Source organism: Zosterops lateralis (genome assembly GCF_965231275.1).
Source record: "Zosterops lateralis genome assembly, chromosome: 4".
In the NCBI taxonomy this organism is placed as follows: Eukaryota; Metazoa; Chordata; class Aves; order Passeriformes; family Zosteropidae; genus Zosterops; species Zosterops lateralis.
In genome coordinates, this window is record NC_139765.1 from 62,169,219 (window position 1) to 62,192,160 (window position 22,942).

The following is a 22,942-nucleotide window of genomic DNA, read 5'->3' on the forward strand; positions in this document are numbered from 1 at the left end:
CATTACTTGTTAGCATTGTATGAGAGTGAGTAGCTTGAAACTTTTCTTCTGTAGGTAAATAAATACTTGGTGACTATATTTAGTGAAATGAAATAGCTTCTGGTCTATGCTGAAGACTCCTTACTCCCTTGGTTACCTGTGCTCTGCAAAAAAAGAAATTTTGTATTCTTGGTAGAGTGCTAATGAGTACAGGAGAACATTGTTTCTGTAGCACAGAAAAGAATCCTTGCATTTAAGTAGAAAGTAGGAATTGAAACAAATTTTCTGTCAGTAACAAAAAACCTGTATAATACCTGCCCAAAAGAGGCAGTCTTGGTTCTCCATAGTTTAATGAGTTTTTGTGAGTCAGTGTTTTCCTTGGGTCTACAGCTGTCGTTTGGAGAGGGTACATCTTGTCCTTAAGCAAATAATGGCAATGGTCTGCAAAACAGAAATTCTGGTTTGCTTCTAGAAAAGCAACAGTTACGTTTTAGAAATAAGCTAATACTGGTCTGCTTTGGTGAGGGCTTTACAGCAGTGAATTAAATGTACTGTTGAAAGAGCAAAATAATTAATTTTGCTGACTTAATTTATACCAATCATTCAATTATGTATTAAAATTTGAAAATAATTCAGTTTAATGATTAATATTTTGTTTGGGTTTTTTACCATGTACTCTGATTTGGAAGATGACTTGCAAAAGATCTAAAGTAATGAAATTCATTGTAGGATCTCATGGAAGGGGGAAGTGATGTTGGTTTTACCTGCTTCCACTCATTCTCTCATACACTTTATTCACTCACTGTGTAGTGATATCAGAATACTGATATCCAAACACCAAGGTGTGTTTGTATTTGGTCTGGCCAGGATCTCTTTGTGCAGTGCAAGAGATGCTGGATGTCAGCCCCTCTTCATGTCTCTGAGGTTGTTTTTGTTGGTGATGTCCACTATCCTGTGGACAGATCTTTCATGATACTCAGCTTTACATATAGATGGTCCTTTGATGCAAGAAAGAGCCTGCAGTCTCTGTAAATCTTAAGTGAAGTTCATATTTGTTGTTTGGTTGGTTTTGGTTGTTTTTTTATTTTTTTCAGATACTTGTCTGTTTTCCTGTTGGTCAGACAGTAAAAGGAATGGCACATTTGGTATGCTCCAACTTTCCATGCTGATGTTAGGAAGGCAGGATGAGTCACTGTGGTGTGATTTTACAGAGGGCAGGCCTTCTGCTCCTGATATAAACAAACTATTCCTCAATTTTACTTTTCCCAGGACATTGCTCCTAGCAGGATTACTTGTTATCACTAAGGGTCATTCTTTTTATCCTTGTTCTGTTGTCTTTTCCAGTGGCTTCACACACTTTACCATTCTTTTCATTCATAGTAAAACCAACATTCCTGTGGTGAATCTCTGTAGGCTTTTACAAAGATCTGCTTGGCCAGGAATTGCCTTTATGGCAAGGAGACTTCTGTTACTTCTGGAAGGACTGAGCTGTCTTCAGGAGGGATAAGATCATGTATAAACCAGATGTTGGTCTTCTCCCTGATGTGAACAAAATTTATTTGCAATACACATGTGGACTGGGATCTGCCAAATGAGCAAGTTATGTTGCTTTAGTGTGATGAAGTGTAATGTTTTGAGACAAATGGCTGTATTGCAGAAAAGCTGCAGATTTTCGTATGAATTAGATTGTAATTTCTTAAGTTCCACATATTGAGGGTTCTCCTGGATCTGGCTAGTAACCCTGAAAAGTTTTCTAACTCTATAGTGTGGGATCTGTTCCTGGGAGCATTCAGACTCTGTCACCTATGCCCTCGATTTTGCTTGTTTATTTGTATAAATCTATTACATGGCACAGTATTTTTTACCCATGGATTTTTTGTTTAAACCAAAGATTTCAGTTTGGGGAACAGAAAGAGTTGTGCTGGTGTTTAGTTGATACCAGACTTTTTTTTTTTCTTCCTTATGATGTCAAGAAACTGAACTGTTATAACCTGTTGTTTGCTTCCAGTTTTAAATTTTAATTTCAGTTTTTTTATTGTAGTTGTCAGAGTTTTCCCACTGATTAGATCTACTGACTCATCAGAGCTGTAACTGGAATTGAAAGTGGGGAGAGATCAAAACATAGTGCATTCTCGTAGTAGGAGTTTGTTTCTGGGGCAAGAGAGAACCAGGGTGGAAGTAATCATTGATCAAATTGATATTACTTGCCTTTATGATTAAATGAGAAAAGCTGTTGTTTTGGGGAGGTGTTTTCAGATTAATAAATTGGTGTATGAATGCCTTGAAAAATAACGTTAACTTCTGGTATTTCTAGTTATACGTGACTAAGAAGCACTTGGGTAGGTTGGGGCTCTGTAAGAAACACTGAGCAGATAACTTGCTCTTTGTCTTTCTTAGTTTTCAATTTTAATGTATTTTTAATGTGTTTATTACATGTGTCTCTCTACTGAGTTTCAAAGGTCTCTTGGTTTCTTGAACAAGAGATGTTTTTATATCTCTTCAATGGAAGGAGTTAAGCAATTGAGCTCTTCCAACCCTACTTGAGGCAAGTTTTGCAAACAGCAAATTTACTCATGACTCATACTATTGTCTGAAATTGTGCTCCTTACACCAGGACAATTTTGTAATACCCTTAATTGTTTAAAAGGTCAGACCTTTTATTATGTAAACATGTTTTTCTGTTTTGACAATAGATTTACTCTGCTTTTAGTGCACTGGAGCTTCTGATTACTGTCTTGTAAAAATACAGTAATCAATTCTGAATTATTTTAAGTTGGATTGTAAGATTTCAGAGTGATATTACAGCAGCTTGTTATTTGAGATACAAGATTGCATGGGCAGAGTTTTAATTCTTCCAGGGATTGCTTGCATTTCCCAGCCAGTACAAATACTTTTCCAAGGCATGGAATCTGCTAGATACAGGTTGGCTCTGTAGAAATTAAAATAAATGAAACCTCACATGAAAATGTGATTCTTGATGCACTAAGGAGTGCAGTGCTGAGGTACTGATGTGTGACAGAGGGTTTGTCTGGCTTGTTTTCAGCCCTTGGAGCTGCCCTGCTTCTTGCAGTAAAAGGGAGTGGCAGGAGTGTCTGCGTTGCTCTCTGCAAGGGTTCCAGACAGATACCCACCTGCTGCTCACATAGATGCACCACTTGGTCAATATCCTTGGGGTTATGTGTGTGTACCACAATGCTGAAATTGCTTCAGCTTGATAATTGATTAATTTTATGGAGAAAGCCATCATGATGTTTCTTGTGAAAAAAATCTGACACCCCATGTTTATTGAAAACAATTTCAGTGTCTGGTGGTATGACTGTTCTATGATACTGATACTATATATGTACTTGAAGTATTGCCTGAGTAGCAGTAACTGATGTTAAAAATAATAAAGTTATGAATAGTTTAAAATACTGCTTCTGTTGGTAACTTTTTGCATTAATTTCTTATAATACTTTCAAGTTTTACAGATAATAGTAGGTGGAATTTTTGGTCTGGTGTTCGGTTTGGAGAAGATATGTAAATTTACCTTAATGACTTTCTGATTTTCAGTCGTTACAGAAGTCTTGCTGCTAAAATGGGAAACTCTTTCTCCTGCAATATTACCCACAAATTTGTACAATTATGTTATTCTTTCTCTTGGGGATGGTTGTAGGGGAAGGCAGAATGAAACTTAATGAATTGAGGCTGAATCCTGCACCTGATTGCATATCATTTAACTTTGCCAATGCAGCTTTCTGCTGCTTTGGGTGTCCCTTGGGTACAGCTGTTAAAGGGCACCATAAAACAAATGAGATGTTTTCTCTCTCATGGCTTTAAAGGGCAAAATTAGAGTTCTAATGGCATTGCTTTAAGATCTTAATATTCAGTGTTTTACAGCTCATCAGTCCAAGATTATGCTTGCTTATTTAGATTCATAGAATGGCCTGGCCTGGAAGGGACCTGAAAATTCATGATGTTCCAAGGCCCCCCCCATGGGCAGGGGCATCTTCCACTAGAGCAGGTTGTAACTTGGAGCACTTGCTAGTGAAGGCCCAGGCAAAAATATCAGAGTACCTCAGTACTTCTCCATGTCCCTGGTAGCCAACTCTCCTCTTTCTTTCCACAGAGGGCCCACATTTTTCCCTAGCATTCTTCCTGTCATCAACAAACCTGTAGAAGCTTGTTTGTGTTGCCCTTGAGGTCCCTGCCCACGTTTAACTCTAGCAGTGCTTTAACTTTCCTAACCTGGTCCTTGCATTAAGTTAATAGAGGATGAATGAAATGAAAATTATATCCTACCTTTAAGCCACCCGATTTCCTTTTTGGCACTGAATTCACATGATGCATTATTCACCCTGGCACTAAAGGCAGTTTTTACCAAATGGACAGGCTGTGTGGCTATTTTACCTAAAACTTTGGATGCTGGAACCGCATTGATTTGAAAGCATCAGTCTTCAAATGCTGAAACCTGCAAGTGTTGGAGCTGGCATTTGTCAGAGCACTGGGGAAGAAAATGTATGTTCAGATAAAATTTCCTTCCACATTTGGTACTCAAGTAGTTGCCTGATCTAGTGGGGATTTACCTTCAGTGCCTTGTTTGCTGAGGCAAAACTCTGGTTTCTGAATCTGGTGCAAAAGATGACTCCAACAGGGGCTGTGGCTGAACAAAGCAGGCTTGCATTTTGCCTGCCTGTAGGCTCCCACCCCTGCTTTGCCTTCCCACAAACTTTCATACATCTATTTAGTGAATTTGATCAGGCAACTCATGCAGCTACAACTAAAATTGAGTCTACAAGGAGATGAACCTCTCTAATGGCAGGGGAGTGATGAGTTGAAATCTGTCTTGAGAAGGGTTTTTTGATTCCTAAATTGTTTAATTAGGCCTTGTGAAATGACAGCCTAACATTTTCTTTTCTCTTCCTGCGTGATCTGATTGATCTTTTAGCCACCCAGACAAATGCAGGGGCAACAAGGAAAGCATGCTGTGGGAAGTGGAAATGATCAGGGACGTAAGGGCAATGCTATTCTAAAATCCTAGTTGCAACACCAATAAAGTTGCTGGGTTTTCAGAGGTCTTCAGGGAATTATACTGAATAATGAGCCTGTCAGAGTGGTTTTCTTTTCCCAGTTACATTTTGAGGCTGTTTTGTTTTGTGCAACTACATTGTCATTAAAAAAAAAAAAAAAAGATATTTCAGAGGTCTTAAATCTTTAAGGCTTGGGGAGTAGCTGGGTGTTGTTAGCAAAAGTGTAGCCATGGACATAGAAAAAGGATTGCTCTTGACCAGCTCAGACAACACTAGGGTGCTGTGTCTAGCTTTGGTTATTCCTGTACTCTCATTTAGTTTAACCTGCAAATGGTTTCTAACTGTTCTTCTGTATATAGTTTATGTTTAATTGTGTGATGAAAAGAGATGTTTTTTGTGGTTTTCATAGATAAGCTAAAATTTGTAAACCATTACTCAGGGCAATAAATAAGTATGGCTGACAGATCTTAAGAAAAATTAATCTGTAAAGAATAATTCAGAAAAACCATTAGTATGTAGTTGATAAATGTTTAATTAGCTATTATTGGACTCTGAAAGGGATGGTATCTCTAAAGTGAGCCTTAGGAAAATTATTGTTCAGTGAAATGGCTGTAAATACAGTGCTGTTGCAGTTATTGGCAGAATTTAACTGGGTCATTAGTTGGCAATTCAAATAACAAATAATGTTAACAACAAAGTTAATAACAAATAACTCTTATTAAAGTTTTGAATGGCTTACTTAATTTTACTCTAAGCAGCTGCTTTCATTTCTCCATCTGATACCAAACAGGGAGAAGGGAGAGGTATCTGGATATTTTAAAATCAGAAGTAACAGTTTGGTAGTTACAAATTCAAAGCTCTGTACCTTAGGATATAGAACCTTAATCCCTTCACTGTCCTTCTCCTTTTGATTAAAAGTTACTAAACTCTTTGCTGTTAACAGACAGTGTACAACTATCATATAGTGATTTCTATCTATGGTTTATTGGCTAAGTTTGTCTTAGTTTAGCTTGTCCAGTCCACATATCCACCATAAACAAAACTGAAAAAAACTTCTACTCTTGAAAATGAAAAATATCCAGGAGGAAACCCATCCCAAGCCTAAAAGTCTTCTCCAACAGATATAAATGTACTGCTGAGCTACTGGACTATTGCCTTTACTGCAATGGGGATCAGTTTGTGTAGGAAATAAACTGGAGTTTAAAATAACTTTTAATAATCCTGTTCTTAAGTTTTGAGAAAATGAGAGATATTGTAAAAATTAGTAATATTGCCTATATAGAAATTATTTATATATGGATATCTTAATGGAAAAAGTGATAAAGAAAATCATAGTTATTTTAATTATGTCAGACTGTAGAAGTTTATAAAACATATTAGTTAATATTTTAGCACTAAATATTTTAATAAGGTGTCAGACAGTCCAAGGAAGCATTCATTATTTATTTACCAAACTCTAGATCTTACATATTTCAGTTTTGTAATACTATTGTTACGTGCCTTGTAAAAGTGTTCAGAGGTTTTAAAGAGCAAAGTTTAGCACACAAGTTTCATTATTGATAAACATTAAAGTTTCAAGATCCAGGAGGAAATACTATGTATTCTTAGGATTATAATCTTTGTTAGTCTGCGTGGCCATAAATTATAAATGCCTCTTGAAATATTGATCAATTCCATTAGAATCAGAAGGGCCTGGCGAGTATTGGGCTACAGGTTGATACCATCACTACATTAGCTTAAAGTGAATATCAGTGTCATTCACAAAGCTCAAGTTCAATCTTCATGCACACGTGGCTTGTTAGAGAAAGGCACTGGGAAGAAGCACTGTGCAGTGCTAAAGCCCTTTCCACTGTGCTTTGAACTAAATATTGCTGTGTTTTCAATAGCTTAGCTATTTACTTAAGCTAATTGCTATTGCTGTTATACAACCAAACTGTAGAGGTGCCAAATTTCAGATGTATGAAGAAATTTGATCAAATGCTTCCTGACGTATTTGATTAGGAAAGAGTAAGTGCAGTTATTTTAGATAATTGCAGGAGATGCAAATATCTCTTAAACCCAGAAAATCTTACGAGGAGTCTGCGCTTAAAAAGGATCTCAAATGTATTTGATCTTTCAGTAAAGAGCAAGTTTTATTGAGTTTACCAAATGTGTACTTGTAATTTCCCATGCCAAGTCACATGCAAGGTAGTTTTTTTTTTTTTTTTAAGATTACCTGTGAGGATTTTTTTTTCAATAAAACCTATTTGAAAGTTTATTATACCTAGTTAATTTAGGATGTTAAAAACCTGCTTCTCTGTTGTGAAAGAGTGGCTGCAGTTTTTATCTGATTTAATCTCTTACATACTGAAAATTTTTATAGTTGCTTGAAGAATGGTTGCTAATTCTGCAAATGCATAAACGAACAGAATGCCTTTTATTGTCTTTACTTGGTATTTACTGAGGTGTGGGATCCTCAGAACTGAGTGTTTTAGAGGTAACTGAGTTGGATAGACTGGATAAAATCTTGGCATTGAGAAGGCCTGGGATGCATGATTTAAACTGTGTATGAAATAACATTTACTACTTTATCTAATTCAGCTACAGGTAGGTTATACCACAATTTTTAATATCTGTAGCATATTACTGACAGGTTTCCTACAACAGGATTGTTTTGATGCTTGGTGATAAAAATTACATTTCCAAATGAGGCGATAGGTATCTTATCTAACTTTTTGTTAATTTATTTTCTACCAAGTCATAACAAATAAAAAATGCTGTAGAATACAAATTTGGATTAGATATTTCATAAATTAAATTTAGAATAAATTTCTGTGTGAAATCAATTTAAAATTGTGATATTATGTTTTATAGTTTGCTTTAAGAAAAGCTTATTGCCAGTTGTAGGCTAGACTGGTGGATTGAGACCATCACTATCAGCTGTCCTGCCAAGAGTCTTGGGCTAATTCTTGAAGAGATTTTAGAAGCATTTCTTACAGTTGTGTACTTAAAAATGGGACCATTTTTTTGACTCCTGTGTCCGAAGGATGGTGCAGAACTTGCAGCCGTGAGGGATGAGAGTCAAGGCACAGTGGGCAGGCAGTAAATGGGTACTGGAGCTGGTTGGAACATTGCTGTTGGCAGAATCACTCCAGCCAAGGGAGCCTGAATGCCTGGCCTGCAGGGGAGCCCTGGGACAGCTGCATATTGAGGGAGACCAAGTTTTGTGTATATTTAAATTACTCAGGTTCCAACCTGATCTTATCTCTGGAAGGCTATTCCTTCCTTTTACTTGCCTTTAGAGCTTAATTTCTTTGGTGCTAGACTAGGCACTAGGCTTCTTTTCCGTGTCCTGCAGGTATTTACAGTTGTAAGGAAATACGTGAATAGCCAAGAGCCTATATTTGTTTTAGATTTACATTAGATTTAACATAAAACAGAATTCAAATGCAAATACTTGTAAATCCAAACTCTTTGAAGCTGGAGTTGGCTGGTGCACTCAATAATTTAAAACTAGGAAGGTTTGCTAGTATTAACTTACATTCTTCAATTCGTTCACTAATTATGTTCTTGATTTTAATTCATATGTGTGTCTAGCATCTCTGGTAATCATTATATGTTATAATTTAGTTTGTTGTAAATGACAATGAACCTTTCAGTGAATTCTGGAAGACACATTTCACAAACTAAATCTGCTTTCCTGACATAAAGGAGAGGGAAAAACCTCATGCCTGTGTTTTTTACTTGCCCTGTTTCAGTAACACTAGTTCTTCCTATTTTTGTTTAATGTGGGAAATGCAGTGTGCCAGTATCTAGCATGCTACTTTATGGCGATGCCTTTGTTTTCATGTATTTTCTTCTGATACATTTGGAAGAGAAATGTAGAGGGATGCATATGCAAATGTCAAGAGGAGAAGTTGAGTATCAGGTTGGAATTTGATGTGCTGAGTGGCACACATACCTGCTCTCTGAAGTGCTCTTTAAACTTTGTTAAAACACGAGGAGGTGATACAAGCTAGATTAAAGTAGAAACCCCAAACAACAACAGAAACTATGTGAGAGATTGTAATAGTATTCACTGTCTGTAATTCTCTCTTCCACTCCTTTCAGTTCACACCAGCATGTCTTACTAACAGTCCTGTGCTCAGTGTCAATAACCAAAGTTGGTCAGAGGTGCTTGGACAGATCCACTTCTCCAGTAAAACAGTTGTAAAGGACCCTGTCCTTCAAAGTATCTCTGGCTCTCTCATTTTACCTCCTGATGGAAGAGTTGCTTTATAGGCCACTGTTAAAAGAGAAATGTGAATGGCAAAATCCCTGCTTCTTGTCTTTTTGTGGAGATGGAAGCTGCTGCCTAAAGAAGGAAAAGAAATATTTGTAGGAAAACATAATTAAGATTTTAAATCAGTCAACTTCCTTGTGTCAGATGTCTTCTGGGATCTGTTTCCCAGAGTTCCTTTAACAAATGGTCTGTTATTTGTCTTAAAGACTTTCAACTCCATACCAGTTTCAGCTATGAATGGAATTACAAATGGAGTTTGCTTTGCAGCTTTATTGGCACAAAGGCTTCCTTCTGCCTTTGGTTCTTGCATAACAGAGGGACACAGACTTGCATCCCCCTTTCTGCCCTTGCAGAAAGAAATTTTTTTGACAGTGGGGAGGGGAGGATACAATGTTACACAGCACAAAAATTTCACTTGGGGCTTAGCAAATTTAATGAAAACCAGAAAGGCCTGAAATTTCATTTGAGATGTATTTAGAGGGAAAAACAGAACAATTAGCTATAAATGCCTGGGTGGAGTGGTTATTCAATATATTGACTTTTTAATTGCTGGCTGTTATCCAGGTGGAGTTAGCTGTTAAATTTCCTTTGGTTTAATTACTTTAATTGTAGTAAGTCCTTTATTCTGCCCACTACTGTGCCTGACTCCCTAGTTTTTTTCCACAGCTTCCTATTTTTTTTTTCCAAATGCGAGGTGTAAAGTATTTATTATCAAAAAGCCAGTAGATTGTTTCTTTTGCAAAGTTCTTAAGTAGCAAACTGTAGAAATTGTTTAGCTCTTATGAATGGGAAATATTACTTAAATTTGAGGAAGAGTAATTCAGTTTGCAGTTCTCACTTTCAATCTTAGATATACTTTGGAGTTTATTACTCTAAGTTAGATTTTTTAAATGTTTGGTGGGGTTTTTTTGGGGTTTTTTTTTTTTTTTTCCCACTTATTGGCTGGATTCAGAGGCACAGAAGATGCCTTCAGATTTCTTTATGTGTTTGTGACTTGGTTTCCCTGAGTATTTTTTTGCATTTATGTTAAAAGGTCCTGTTTAATTAAGAACATCTTTTTTCTTTTTTTCTTTTATAACATCTAAATTAATACTGAAGGCTGAAATACTAAAAGAGAAATGAGAAAAGTGTTTTCTGGTACAAGATGTGTGCACTTGTGCTTGGATCTCATGTCTGCTGCAGTTGTGAACTGGAGGGAGGAGTCACACTCTTGCAGTAAGATTGAATTGATGCAGATTTGAATTTGCTCAGATGATGGGAGTTGTTCCTCTCTCCTCTCTGTCAGGTGTCTGTCTGAGCTGCTTGTCACCTCTGCAGGCTGGAAAAGGATCTTTGAATCTCAGGAACTGTATCTGTCTCTCTCTTGTGACTAGAAAGTGATCTTACACATAAAAAACTGCTCAGAGTTTGTGATCTGAATCGATCCCCACAATTTATGTGTCTAGGTAGAACAGCTGGGATGGCAAGGCTTTAAAATTGCCATAGTAAAAGAGATTATTATTGCTGATTATTGCCTAGAAATACTGTTTGTGTAGAGTTCAAAGCAATCTGATGATCTTTGATGACTTCTTACGAGACTTGGATATGTTGTCTCATATATTGACTTGTTCTTGTCACCATCTTAAATCCTGAAGTTTAAGGTTGCCCTTCCTCTAAATATCTGCAGTCAGTGAGGAAAAGTGCTATTTCTTGATATTCTTTGGGTTCTCCCTGGGCTGTAAGCTGGTTGATTACCAGCCTGACCATATATTTGGTTGCTGTGCACTGTTAAGAGATAAAGCTAAAGACCATCTGGCTTTAAAACTATGTGGAATGGAATGGAATGGGAATTATAGGTGGTTTTAAAAAAATAAATTGAGGGTATGGGTTCAACTAGATGTGCACATTTCTTTTGAAGTTATCTGAAAGATCATGTCAGTGTAGCTGCTGTAGTTCTGCTCTGTCTCATGGAGACTGGAATCCTGACCTGGGGTGAGAGGGAGCGTGGTCTTCCCAGTGCTTGAGCTTGCACAAGTCCTGGGATGAGGCTGGGGCTGTGTGAGGCTCAGCTCTCCCCTCTATCACAGTTCAGTTACAGATCAGCTTGATCCTGTACAGCCGAAATAAAGATTTCCTTGTAAACTCCCCAAGGAAATAACTTGCTGGCTTCATGCTTCTCTTGTTGAAGGTTGATTTGATTTTGTTTGATCAGTGTCTTCTAAATCCTAATGTAGATTTTTTTTCTTTTTAGATTGGGGCATATGATCAACAAATATGGGAAAAATCAGTAGAGCAAAGAGAAATAAAGGTAATAATACAGCATTTAATTTTTTTGTGTTTGTGGTTGTGGTGAAGTAGCCTACATTGTATGTGGTGGTATTTAATACTGGTAAAGTAAAACTAGACTTCTGGAGTGTAACCAAATGTAACCAGCATACTATGCTCTATTTATTTTACATAATTAATGACTGCAGCATTTAGTGTGATGCATCTTTCTGTATCTTAGTACTTTTTTTCTTTTCACTTAAGGCAGGGCTTAGTTGTGTTAATACCTCTGTCTTTCACTTTTCTTTGTGATGAATTCTAATGTCAGTTATCTGAGCTCTCTTTGCTTTCAGTTAGTTACCTTATACCTGCAGTTTACTTTCCCTCCTTTATGATGCTGTCATTGTTTTGTACAGTTTATTAGACTGGTAAGTACCTCAGGCTTTGTTTCACTGAACAAGCAGTTTAACAGTGTTCTGTGCATTTTGGTTTAACTAACAGTACCATCAGTGTCTGCTACGTTGCTCAATCGCTTTGGAGATAAGGGAATCAATCCTATAGGTGCCAGTTCTATGGGTTGTATATTAAATATCTATCATGTTAATTTAGATAACATTTTCTTGGAATTAACCTTTTTTCCCTCCGACACTGCATGGAAGTATTCTGCTATTTCTGCATGAGTTTCAAGGTGTTGCTATAACTTAACATCAGTAAGTTGTACATCAGTAAATTGTACATTGCTTCAGTTGCCTCAGGGATGGGTTTTTTCACTCCCCAGTACTTAAACTAAACTATATGTGGGATTTGCTTGCCTTTTGTGGGAACTGTTACTGACCTGGGCTACAGAGATTTTGTACAGAAATACACACATGAAATTGAAACCCATACTTCAGCAGCACAGCTAAGCCTGGGGTTGCCTGAAGGGTCCTTCCCATGTCCATGAAACCCCGTCACAGCTTTGAGAAGAGTTCACTGACTGCTGTGTAACAGCATGTTATTGAAATAGTTACTGCAAATAGTGCCCTGTGCTGATTGGAAACAGCATCTTGTTTGGCTCAGGAGTCCAGTAACTAACACAGTACTGGTGGTGTCTGAGTTTGGCTTGACTGAATGAAGTGCAGTTCGGGTAACACCGAGGAACATGGCTGAGTTCTGATATTGCACATTAGTGCTTTTATCTCAGAGCTCCTACAGCACTTTGATGTTATAAACTTAGAAATAATTATGTAATGTTTATAAGTTAACTCCACTAAAAATCTGAAAAAATCTTCTTTTTTACTAGAAAATGCATTTCTCTTACTACAAATACATAATTTAGTTATAACTGTAATAGAATCTATTAAGATTAAATTTGAAATTTATGTAAAAGAGTTTTTACAACAATAACAAGTACTTTTAAGGATTATTATTTAAACCTTCTTTTGCTAATGCTTACCTGAAATGTGTTTGGTGCTGAATAGAAATTATATGAAGTAACTAGATGTGCCTGAGCATTATAAAACACTGAATTTTTTTTTTAATAACCCTAGTCTGAAACACTGCTGTTTTCCACGTATGTTAGAGATTTGTGATGCATTAAGAAACTGTAGAAATTGCATCTGAATAAATTGAATGCTTCTACTGTGTGTGGCAAACAGTTCAGGAGCCAACTCAGTGGAGTCCATGGATGCTGAAAGTACTGTTTGACCAATGGAATTCTTAAAGAATGAGTCACCATTTCTTTTTCTCTGAAGGTCGCATAAAGTTGTACTCTTGACTTAGTTTTTTCAGAGTTCTTTCTTTAACATGAAAGCATAATTTGAGCCCCAGTGGTAAATTTTTCCTCAGATTGAGCATTTGTTTCTAGGGGATTATTTCATCCAAGAGACACATCTGTATTTACACTTTCAAGAGCGATCTTGTGGCCCATGAGCACTAATACATTTGAAAATGATTATATCATTCAGCATTTTCTTTTTAAACTTCACTTTTATTTATGAAATGGAGTGGCTCACTTACCCAAGATTCACAAGAATCTGTAGCTGATTCTAGAATTACAGTAATTTCCAGTTCTAATTATGGGTTTCTTTTCTCATTCCTCATAAAATTACTGCAGTTTTAAGACTGCAGTTCTGTAAAAATCTTGCATTATAAGGTCATTGTAGTCCTTGAATTTAAAATACAACTGGTTGTCTCTATTTGCCATCCTCAGAGCACATTTTGTCTTATTCATATTTCAGTTCTGTGCATTAACATTTTTTTGTTTCAAGCAAACTCATTTTTTAATAGACACATTCAAATGACTACATATCCAGCTTGTTTCAGTTTGATTTTTTGTCTTTATTTCTGCATAAAAAAATCCAGTTTAATTTAGATGTGAGAAATATTTTGAGCTGCATTCAGCTAAACGTTTTACCTGACACTATTCTTACAAAAATTAACACTACCAGATTTCATCTTTATCTCATTAACAATTTAATTTTTATGTTTTCATTTATACTTAATGTTTACATTTCATTAGTGTTTTTACATGGGAATGAACCATAGCAATGGTAGAAATGTACAGTTGACCAATTTAAATGCTTTTTGAATGAGAACAGTTAAATGACTTTCATAATAATTCCATTTGTATCCTAAATATTTTTTAAAATATTTTATTTTACTCTGTATGAATTGTATGCTGTGATTTTCTTACTGTCTAATGTAACCAAGAATCTCAGCTAAGGGGAGCAGAATAAACTCACAGCTGTCTCTGAGACTTGAGAGTACAGCATCACATTCTAACATGAAAAACAAACTTGAAAGCTTTGCCAGAGAGTTTGGTTCTTCAGTGATGGAAGATGCTGCTTCTAAAAGACAAAATAAGCTTGGTTTTCTTCCTGCTGCATTCCTGTTGTGTGGGATTTCCCCCTTCCTTTTAATTGGCTAATCTGTATTCCCTATTGAGGAAAAAAATTCAATACTTTTCTAGAATTTGGATTTTTGAGAGTTTGCTGATTAGTGGCTCCTGCATTGCAACATGATTTGCTATTTGGGTTTGGAATTAAGGAGTTGCAATGTAAATGTTTTGTCAAGTTGAATTAGACTTCTAAGGGTAAGAGAGATTCAATAATATAATTTGTTGCAAAAAATTCTGAAAAGCTATTAGACATGTATTACTAATTCTTGCAAGTGTGTGCCTACTTTGTCTGCATAATGCAAAGCCATGAGTGCTCAGTGCCTGTTTGGAAAATAGCCTGATGGGTCAGTAATTGGTTGAGTTTTATATAGATTGTGAAGTGTGTAAAAGGCATCCATTGTGCATTGTTATCTGGAATGTTTAATTTGTGATATTTTACATCTATGAAGTTTACATGTTTGTCTGAATTTTCAGTAGCAGTACAGGTTAAATACAATTACTGACCACATAGATATTTTTGTCTTTTGTAATGTCTGTCATCTGCATGGAAGTATTTTGATGGTATTTGTCTATTGCAGGGTTTGAGGAACAAACCAAAGAAAACAGGACATGTGAAACCAGACCTCATAGATGTTGATCTTGTAAGAGGTGGGTTCTGAGCTAGAAAAAGCTGAATTTCTCAGTATTAAAATAACAGCCATTCTGTGTCTTATAACCAGAGTGGATTAGTAGGTTTAAAATAATCCCAAATGAAAGAAATCACAGCCAACCCTACATAACTCTTCCCTAAAGCAGATGGATAGAAAATATGTTAAATAATGATACTGAGATAAAATTGAAAAGTTAAGAATTTAATTTAAATTTTTCCTGTATAGATCTGGATTTTTTTTAAAAAAGGAAAGAAACTTGTGTGTTGTCTTTTTTCATTTTAGAGTTACTAATTTAAAAGTCTCCTACTGCCATGCATTTAGACTTCTTTCAAGTCTTCTGATATCTGGAGGGAATGTTATATTGAAGTTTTTGGAGAGTAAAAAGTGTATAGGCCTTGGTTGTTTCTTGCCTGTTTTAAATAACATAAAATCAACAGTAAGTCAGATGATAGTACACTTTTCTAAAAGTCTTTATTTAGTCTTAATTTATTCTTATCTGTATGTAATTTCCCTCATGCCTTGTGAAGGCTAGGGAAAACATTATTTAGTGCTTTTATGCATGAGCCCAGCAGCCAGCACAATCTCCTGCATCCCTTCCAGGAAGGCAGATAGTGCACTTTGGGCACCCTCACACCCAGCGCTGGCCTCCAGCAGCCTGCTCAGCCCCTTTCTGCCCTGGGGCCTGAGCCCCTTTCTGCCCTGGAGCCTGAGCCCCTTTCTGCCCTGGGGCCTGAGCCTCTTTCTCCCCTGGAGCCCGAGTCCCTTTGTCCCTGCAGTCTGCCCTGATGGGAGCTCAGTCCTTGCCAGGAATCTCTGGCTGTGCTGCTCTCGTTGTGGCTGCTGCACCATGGTCACACCATGGCCACACAGCTCCCCCCAGGCTCTGGCATTGACTGTGGTGCTGGCACTCAGCCCCGTGTCTCAGCCCCATATCGGTGTCCTTGGACACAGAGCAGACGCTCCCTGGCCCTGGAGGGTCCAGGGAGTTGAGGGAGAAGTCAGTCCAGGCTGTGTTGAGCAGCCCTGAGGTCTGGCCAGACAAACAGCGCTCCTGGCAGTGGCTGTTTGTGTGACCAGTGCTTTTTATCCCCTTACCCCTCAATTTCACAGCATTTGTTCCTCCCTAAATTGCTCAAACCCTTTCTTTCTCCCATCTCTGGATTCTTTCCTAAATGCCCTGTAAGTACTGTGCCATCTGATCTCCTTTTCGCTGGCATCCCTGCAGTGAGTTCCAGCCCTCAGGCAGCATCCCTTTTCCTCTGAAAGATGACTTGGAGAGCTGCTCCCAGCAGTGCCTAGTGAAATTTCACACCTGCACAGAGGGGTCATGGCTCTTCTGGGACAGCCCTGGGAGGGGCCTGGTCATGGTGCTCATTCCATGGTTTGGATTCCCACTTCCTTTTCTGCCTCTGTCCTGCTCTGCCCTCATGGAGGTGGGCCTGAGATGGGCTGACGGTTCCAGAGATCGGTCTATGAGGAAAACCCTGGAAGGGCCCTGAGAAGTATTATTTGGGCCCCCCCTCCGGTTTTCTCTCTGAACTCCTCTGTGGTTGTGCAGATAAGCTTTTCTCACATCACCTAACAGTATGATTTTTTAAAACTGGGAATGTGAGAGAAAGAAACAAATCAAATACCATTACAAGAAGCTAAGAAACCTTTTCAGTGCAGCGGTGTACATGAATAGCATTTAAATGAATGCATGGATGTCTAAGTTGGCATTAAAGTAGTTTCAGAGCTGGCAGTATTTTACCTGTGCAGCACAGAGCTCATTAATGCCAGTGTTGCTTGTAACTGAGATGGGGATGGTGTAGCAGTATGGAAGTAGTTAATAGCTTTCAGTCAATAACTTTGCATAATTTGAGTAGCATCCTCATTAAGTAAATTTTACACAGTTTTGTGGCTGGGAAGAAAAAGAAAAGGAGAGATACGGGAGAGAGAAAGGACATTTGAATGAGAGAGATAAAAATTGCTTTCCAAGGAGACACAAATATAAATTCTTCTTTGGGTGGCTTCCCTGCTCCTGGGGCTAGTCCTCAGTTAGACAGATTCACTTCAGTGTTTCCAAACCTCATTCCATATTCCTGAATGACATGGCTGGTGCGATTTACAGATGCTGCTGGCATTTTAGATCCCTTTTCTGTGTTGAGAAACGACTCTGCTGTGCCTGCATGGGCTTGTAGAGTTTTCATGAGAATTGTTGCTTCATATCAACTTTCTGATACCTCTATGAAACAGAACAATTTTTAATAATTCATTTTAGAATAATTTTGACATGGCAATGTTTTATTATTCAAACATTCTGAAATACAGATATTTGTAGAAGTTCCTCGTAATGGTTGTCAAGAGGGCATCAACAATTTCTGCCATAGTTGGATTGAGGAGATAGTTATTTAAAGGAGCAATTATTAAACTCAATTATTTGCATACATCTTGTACTTCCACCATTTCACTATCTCAGCTACTCTGCTTCTAAACAACTGAGGTTTCTATTAGCCATAATGATGGAATAAATTCAAATTTCTTTTCTTTTTTTTAAAGGATCTGCTTTTGCTAAAGCAAAACCTGAAAGTCCTTGGACATCTTTGACCCGCAAAGGAATCGTGAGAGTTGTTTTCTTTCCATTCTTCTACAGGTGGTGGCTACAAGTGACATCAAGGGTCATTTTCTTCTGGCTGCTTGTTCTATACCTTCTCCAAGGTAGAGTTGGATTACAGCATCAGCTTTGACTGAATGCCTTATTTTCAACCATATGGAAGCTGCAGTGTGCTGCTTGGTTCACTTCATGCTGTTAAGGTCTATTCCAGTATTTTCAGAAAATATTGGAATGACACAGTCCCAAGCATATGTCTCTTGGTTAACATTTCTTCTACAAATATAAAGGATGCATAATGAAAAATTTAACACTCTCCTCACAGGCTTTCTTCAGCATTTGGCACATGTTAGTTTGTCACATCTGAATATAATTCAGATTTTCAGGACTATCTAATTCAATTCAGGACAACTGTTAACAAACAGAAGTCAGTTCACACCTTTTGAGATATTCAGTATTGAGTTCTAGCAGTCTGACTTTGTGAGTCTCTTATATGTGATACATAAGAGGAAAATTAGAAAGGGAAGAATGTAATGGAGTGAGTCAGTATCTATCAGTATGAAAGTCACCAAAAGAGTAAATGTTTCAGAAGTTTGTGCAACAGATATAGAACAGAAGGTTAATGAAAGTTGGGAGCAATATAAGTACCCTGAGAAGCTAAATGACTAATGAATTTTCCACTGAAATCCAATTAACATGCAATATTACTTTTTCAAATTCACCATCTGTCGTCTCAGTTGTGAATCATTGTATCATTTGAAAATTTTAATTAGAACAATATATGGAGTTTAAAAAACAAGGCAGTACCTCTTGTGTGGTGATGTTATTAGCAGGCATAAAATTAATCTCACCATGCCAGTGCCCCAAGACCTGCAGTACTGACAAATACTCACATGGCCTTCTATCAAAAGTTTTTCTTATCCCCATTTCTGAGATAGATTCCTAATTTGTTTGTGCTATGGTAAGAGATCCCGTAGTGCTAATAATTTTAATCTTGTTTATAGTAATATAGATAGTAAAATATGTCAGTTGTGGTTCGTTTCTTACCATATTCGTGGGTGTTTTATTCTGATAAACAACATTGCAGTAACTTATTTTCCTATCTTAAATTTATTTTAAATAATATACTCCCACTTAATTTTTGGCACCTCCATGAGACCATAAAAGTAGAAAAAGAGAGAGACAATGTAGATTCTGAGTGCAAGCAAGTTTTTAATTACAGAGCTTTCTTATAACTGGCCTTTTTCCCTCTCAGATTTCTTAGGGTCTCTGGTTTACTAAGTTGTGGTTGAAATGCATAATTTCCCTAATCCATATAGTGTGTAATGTGACAAACTATTTTTATGGTTGTCAGTTAACAAATAGCAGGAAATAGTGAATAGTATTCCATATTACACTGTAATCCAGCTATTTGAAATATTTAATATTGAAACTGTGCAGAATAGCTGCAGATTTTTTGAGTTTTTGAAATAAATTAAAAGACTTAGAATAAACATGTAAGTGAAATTAAATGGACATATTTACTTATTAGGAGCTATTTGAAACAACCCTCCCGAGCATTTACATAGAAGTTTTGCTTTTATTTTACTCAGAAAGTGTGCTCAGTTATTAATTTTGTACAGGCTTAGTAAAGAAGCATCAAAACATGAAGCATCCATGATGGATCCTTAAAAATAAAACACCTCAAATTCCAGTGGCCATATTTCTGCCCTGAATCTGGATATTGTATTGTAGCTTGGACTTTCTGTCATCATGACAGATTCTCACTGACATTGTTGTAAAATGGTTTGACTATATTTCATTTATTTGTGTTCATAATTAAATAACTTACTAAAGTATTTTCTATAGATTTATGAATTGCATTACTTGGAATTACCGCTGTAAAATTGATTAGCTTTACCAAGATACTTGCTAGGATTTCTGTAAATCTACAGAAAAAGCTTTTTCCTTGGCTGTAGATTTAAGATCTAGGTTTTATTTGCATTGCTTTTGTTTTGTGTAAAGGGGTTAGCACAATGTGTGATAAGAGAACTACAGAGAGATGTTTTATGCTCAAGGTCATAGAACAGGCCAGTGACTTAAGAAAGAAATAAAACCTTTTTCTTCTGTTCCCTTGTCTATCTAGTTTATTGTAATACCTCATTTTTAACTTAAAACATTTTTAGATTCTAATGGGGAAATGAAGTGCAAACTTAGTGTTTATTGTGTATTTCTTAAGTATAAAGCAAGAAACTTTAATAACGATGTAATAGTTGTTTGTTGTGGTAGTGAGATATATAAATATATATTTAGGCATTTTTGATTTTGGTATTAAAAATATTTCCAAACGTTAAATATTTTAAAAATAAATGCTTGTTGGTCTTTGAATTGTAAGGTTGCTTTCTCTGAGCCAGCTATTTGTTCAATGTGATGTTATTTCATTTGTGTCTGTTTTACAAAATACACCACTGTGTTCTAGAAAAGTGGAGGTCAAAATACTATAAATATATTAATAATTAAAGGTGCTGTAAGAAAGCCTGTTCCAACCAATCCTACCTAGCTGTTGGTAGGAGCAATTCTTGGATAACCTGAACTAGAACATATTGTCACACTATGCAGAAATAAATTCTTTGATTTCCCTTCCATCACACTTAGAAAAGTATGATGGGAGGGAATATCAATCAGAAGATTCGTAATATTTTTCTAAGTCTATGTGAAACGTTGTGGTAGGAATCTGCAATCTGCAGATTTTTGTCTTCTGGAAGATGATTTCTTCTAGACAGCTCTGCTTTACTTACTGTTTTTTAAGTAGCAGTAGTGAATTTTAAAATTATTTCGTGTAGGCCTACTCCTGCAAATAATTTCACATGGATCTGTGGAGATCTGTGTTCTCAGAAGTATGTGTTTATCCAAATTGTGTGGTAGGAGCCAAAATCAGCTCCTTCTTTGCATTTCATACCTCATGGAGCTAGTTGTACTTGTGAGGAACTCAGATAAGCTCATTTAGAAAGAGATAACATTTTCTTTTGCTCTCTGTAGTTATTTTTATTGATTTTTAATAAGTTGGATTTCTCATTGATGCATGTGGTCTTTGAGAAACCTTATACAACAAAAATGTAGTTTACTTATAAAGGATACTCCCATGCAAAACCTTTGTGCTGTAATTTAGGAAAAAGACAGAGGAGAAATCAGGAGTAGTTTTTCCACAATCAAAAATAATTCCATTGTTTTATATGTTCATCATATTTCTAATACTGGTTACCTTGCTAAAGATTAGTTAATGATAAACACATCAACCCTCTTTTTAGTAGACAACATCACATCTAGATATCTGCTGTGTTAGGTGTTGCTTCATGGGATTTATTTTAGATGTTTGAATGTGGCACATAGCTTGGTATGTGACTGCATTTTTTTCAGTCAATTTCAGTAGAAAAACTGGTGACAGCTATTGAACTTGTATTTCTTGTGCTAGGAATAGGTCTAAATTATGGGACTTTCACTTCTCAGTAGTACATGAACGCAGCCAAGTTCTCACGGGATGTGTGGATGTTAGGCACAGAGAATTATTTCCCAGTTCTGTTTCTGAATTGTTTCTTGGAGTTTCTATGGGTGGGTTTTTTTGGGGTTTTTTTTGTTTTTTTCTCTATTGCTTCTCTCAGCTGAGTTGGACATCACAGCTCTTCAAGCCAGAGCAACGAGGACATAGAGTAAGCAGAGAGGAGAGGGGTTGCTTTTTCTGCCTGCTTCATGCCTGGTGGATTTGTTCAGGTTGACCTGGAGCCTGTAAAGATGTTTCTGGGTTTTTGGGCTCTGGGTACAGGAGCCTGGATGTTGGCTGCACATGAAAAGTCTTTATAGGGTTACAAAACTAACAGTTAGCCATGGAATTGGAAGCTGGCCCTTTTTCCAACCACAAGTGCTAGTTGGAGCCCTGGTCATTTCAGCTGGACTACCCCATAGTTTACATGGTTTGTCTTTTGATCTTTCCTCACTGCTAAAAGATATGCACACAAGTATATTGAGAACATTTGTAGGGTTGTATTTATGCATGGCTGCCTGCCCGTGTGGGCAGTTTTGTCCCTTGGCTGGGACATGGAGTTTAAAAGGCATTCTGCTGTGTAAGGAGTTTCTAGTCTCAAGTCTCATTGAACTCACTAGATTGTGCTTTGTTATAACACATGATACAGAACTGAATTTATTTGGGCTGCTTTAAGGATGATATTTCCTTTTTTGGTTTTGTCTCCTACTGACATTTCACCATAGTTAGTGATTTCTTGAGAGATACAACTTCCCCAGTCTCATTTCATTCAGCCACCTTTTTTTGAGCAATACCTATAATATCACAAGTATGAAAGAAAAGATGAGTATTAAGACAGTAGTCAACTCTTTAGACCCTTATTGCTGCTGGTTTTCAGCAAAATAATAATTTCGTTCTCTCAGAATTACAAAAAGTTGGCTTAAGATGCCGGTAAGGTTTGGTTTTGGCAAAAGCCATATGAGTTGGCCATTTCAGACATTAAAATCAACTTCATTTCCCTTCTTTTCCAGTTGCTGCTGTAGTGCTATTCTATACGGCCCAGAGCCCACATAATATACCTCTGACTGAAGTCATTGGGCCAGTATGGCTCATGTTGCTGCTTGGGACTGTGCACTGTCAGATTGTTTCAACACGAACTCCTAAGCCACCTCCCAGCACAGGGGGTAAAAGAAGAAGGTATAGTCTGTTAAAGTACTTTATCATTTAGGACTGTTAAACTACTGTAGAGAATGTGCATGAAAAAAAAAAAAAAATAGGGGTTTACAGCCTGTGCTTTGCTAGAGATGAGAAATTGGTGCTCTGTTTTTTATCTGAAACTTCAAAATGGTGCTTAATTGGTGCTCTTTAACTTTTATGCATTGACTAATTTAGGCATAGCTTTATTTGAATTTTAATGCATTAAATCTGACATTTTGTCTCAAAACAGTTATCTGGTAGAGTGACAGTGTTTATATTACTGCAAATTTAGTTTTATAAATCTGGCTAATAATGTATGGAAAGTATATGTGAAAAGAGATGCTCTTGGAAATGTAGAATTTAAGTCTTCCAAGCATTCCACTGACTGTGGTTTGCTACAGTGAATTGTCCCATTAAAATAGGAAACAGTGCAGCAGTGAATTTTGTAGGTCTAAGCTTCTGATGATGAAATGAAATGTGTTTTGTGTTTAAGTATTAGAATAATGAATGTATCATACTTTGTTTATTAAACAGAGTTTATTAAATTCATATGATGAAGCTTTAGCAAAATACTTTGAAATCTTGCTTGTTTTTTGCATGCTCAAACTGCTGAACACATTATAAAACTAGCAGATTGC

General features: G+C 36.8%; 1 protein-coding gene across 2 annotated transcripts in view; it reads left to right on the forward strand.

The window, feature by feature from the left end:
• The window catches only part of PHTF2 (putative homeodomain transcription factor 2), a 62,390-nt gene that overhangs the window by 14,264 nt on the left and 25,184 nt on the right, over positions 1 to 22,942 (forward strand). Inside the window, exons 3-6 of one of the 2 annotated variants that reach the window (XM_083860273.1) lie at positions 11,480 to 11,536; positions 14,950 to 15,019; positions 17,560 to 17,718; positions 22,139 to 22,304. In XM_083860273.1, the coding sequence (XP_083716399.1) occupies positions 11,480 to 11,536; positions 14,950 to 15,019; positions 17,560 to 17,718; positions 22,139 to 22,304 (452 nt within the window). The remainder of the gene's footprint in view (positions 1 to 11,479; positions 11,537 to 14,949; positions 15,020 to 17,559; positions 17,719 to 22,138; positions 22,305 to 22,942) is intronic. The other variant, XM_083860274.1, reaches the window with a different exon arrangement.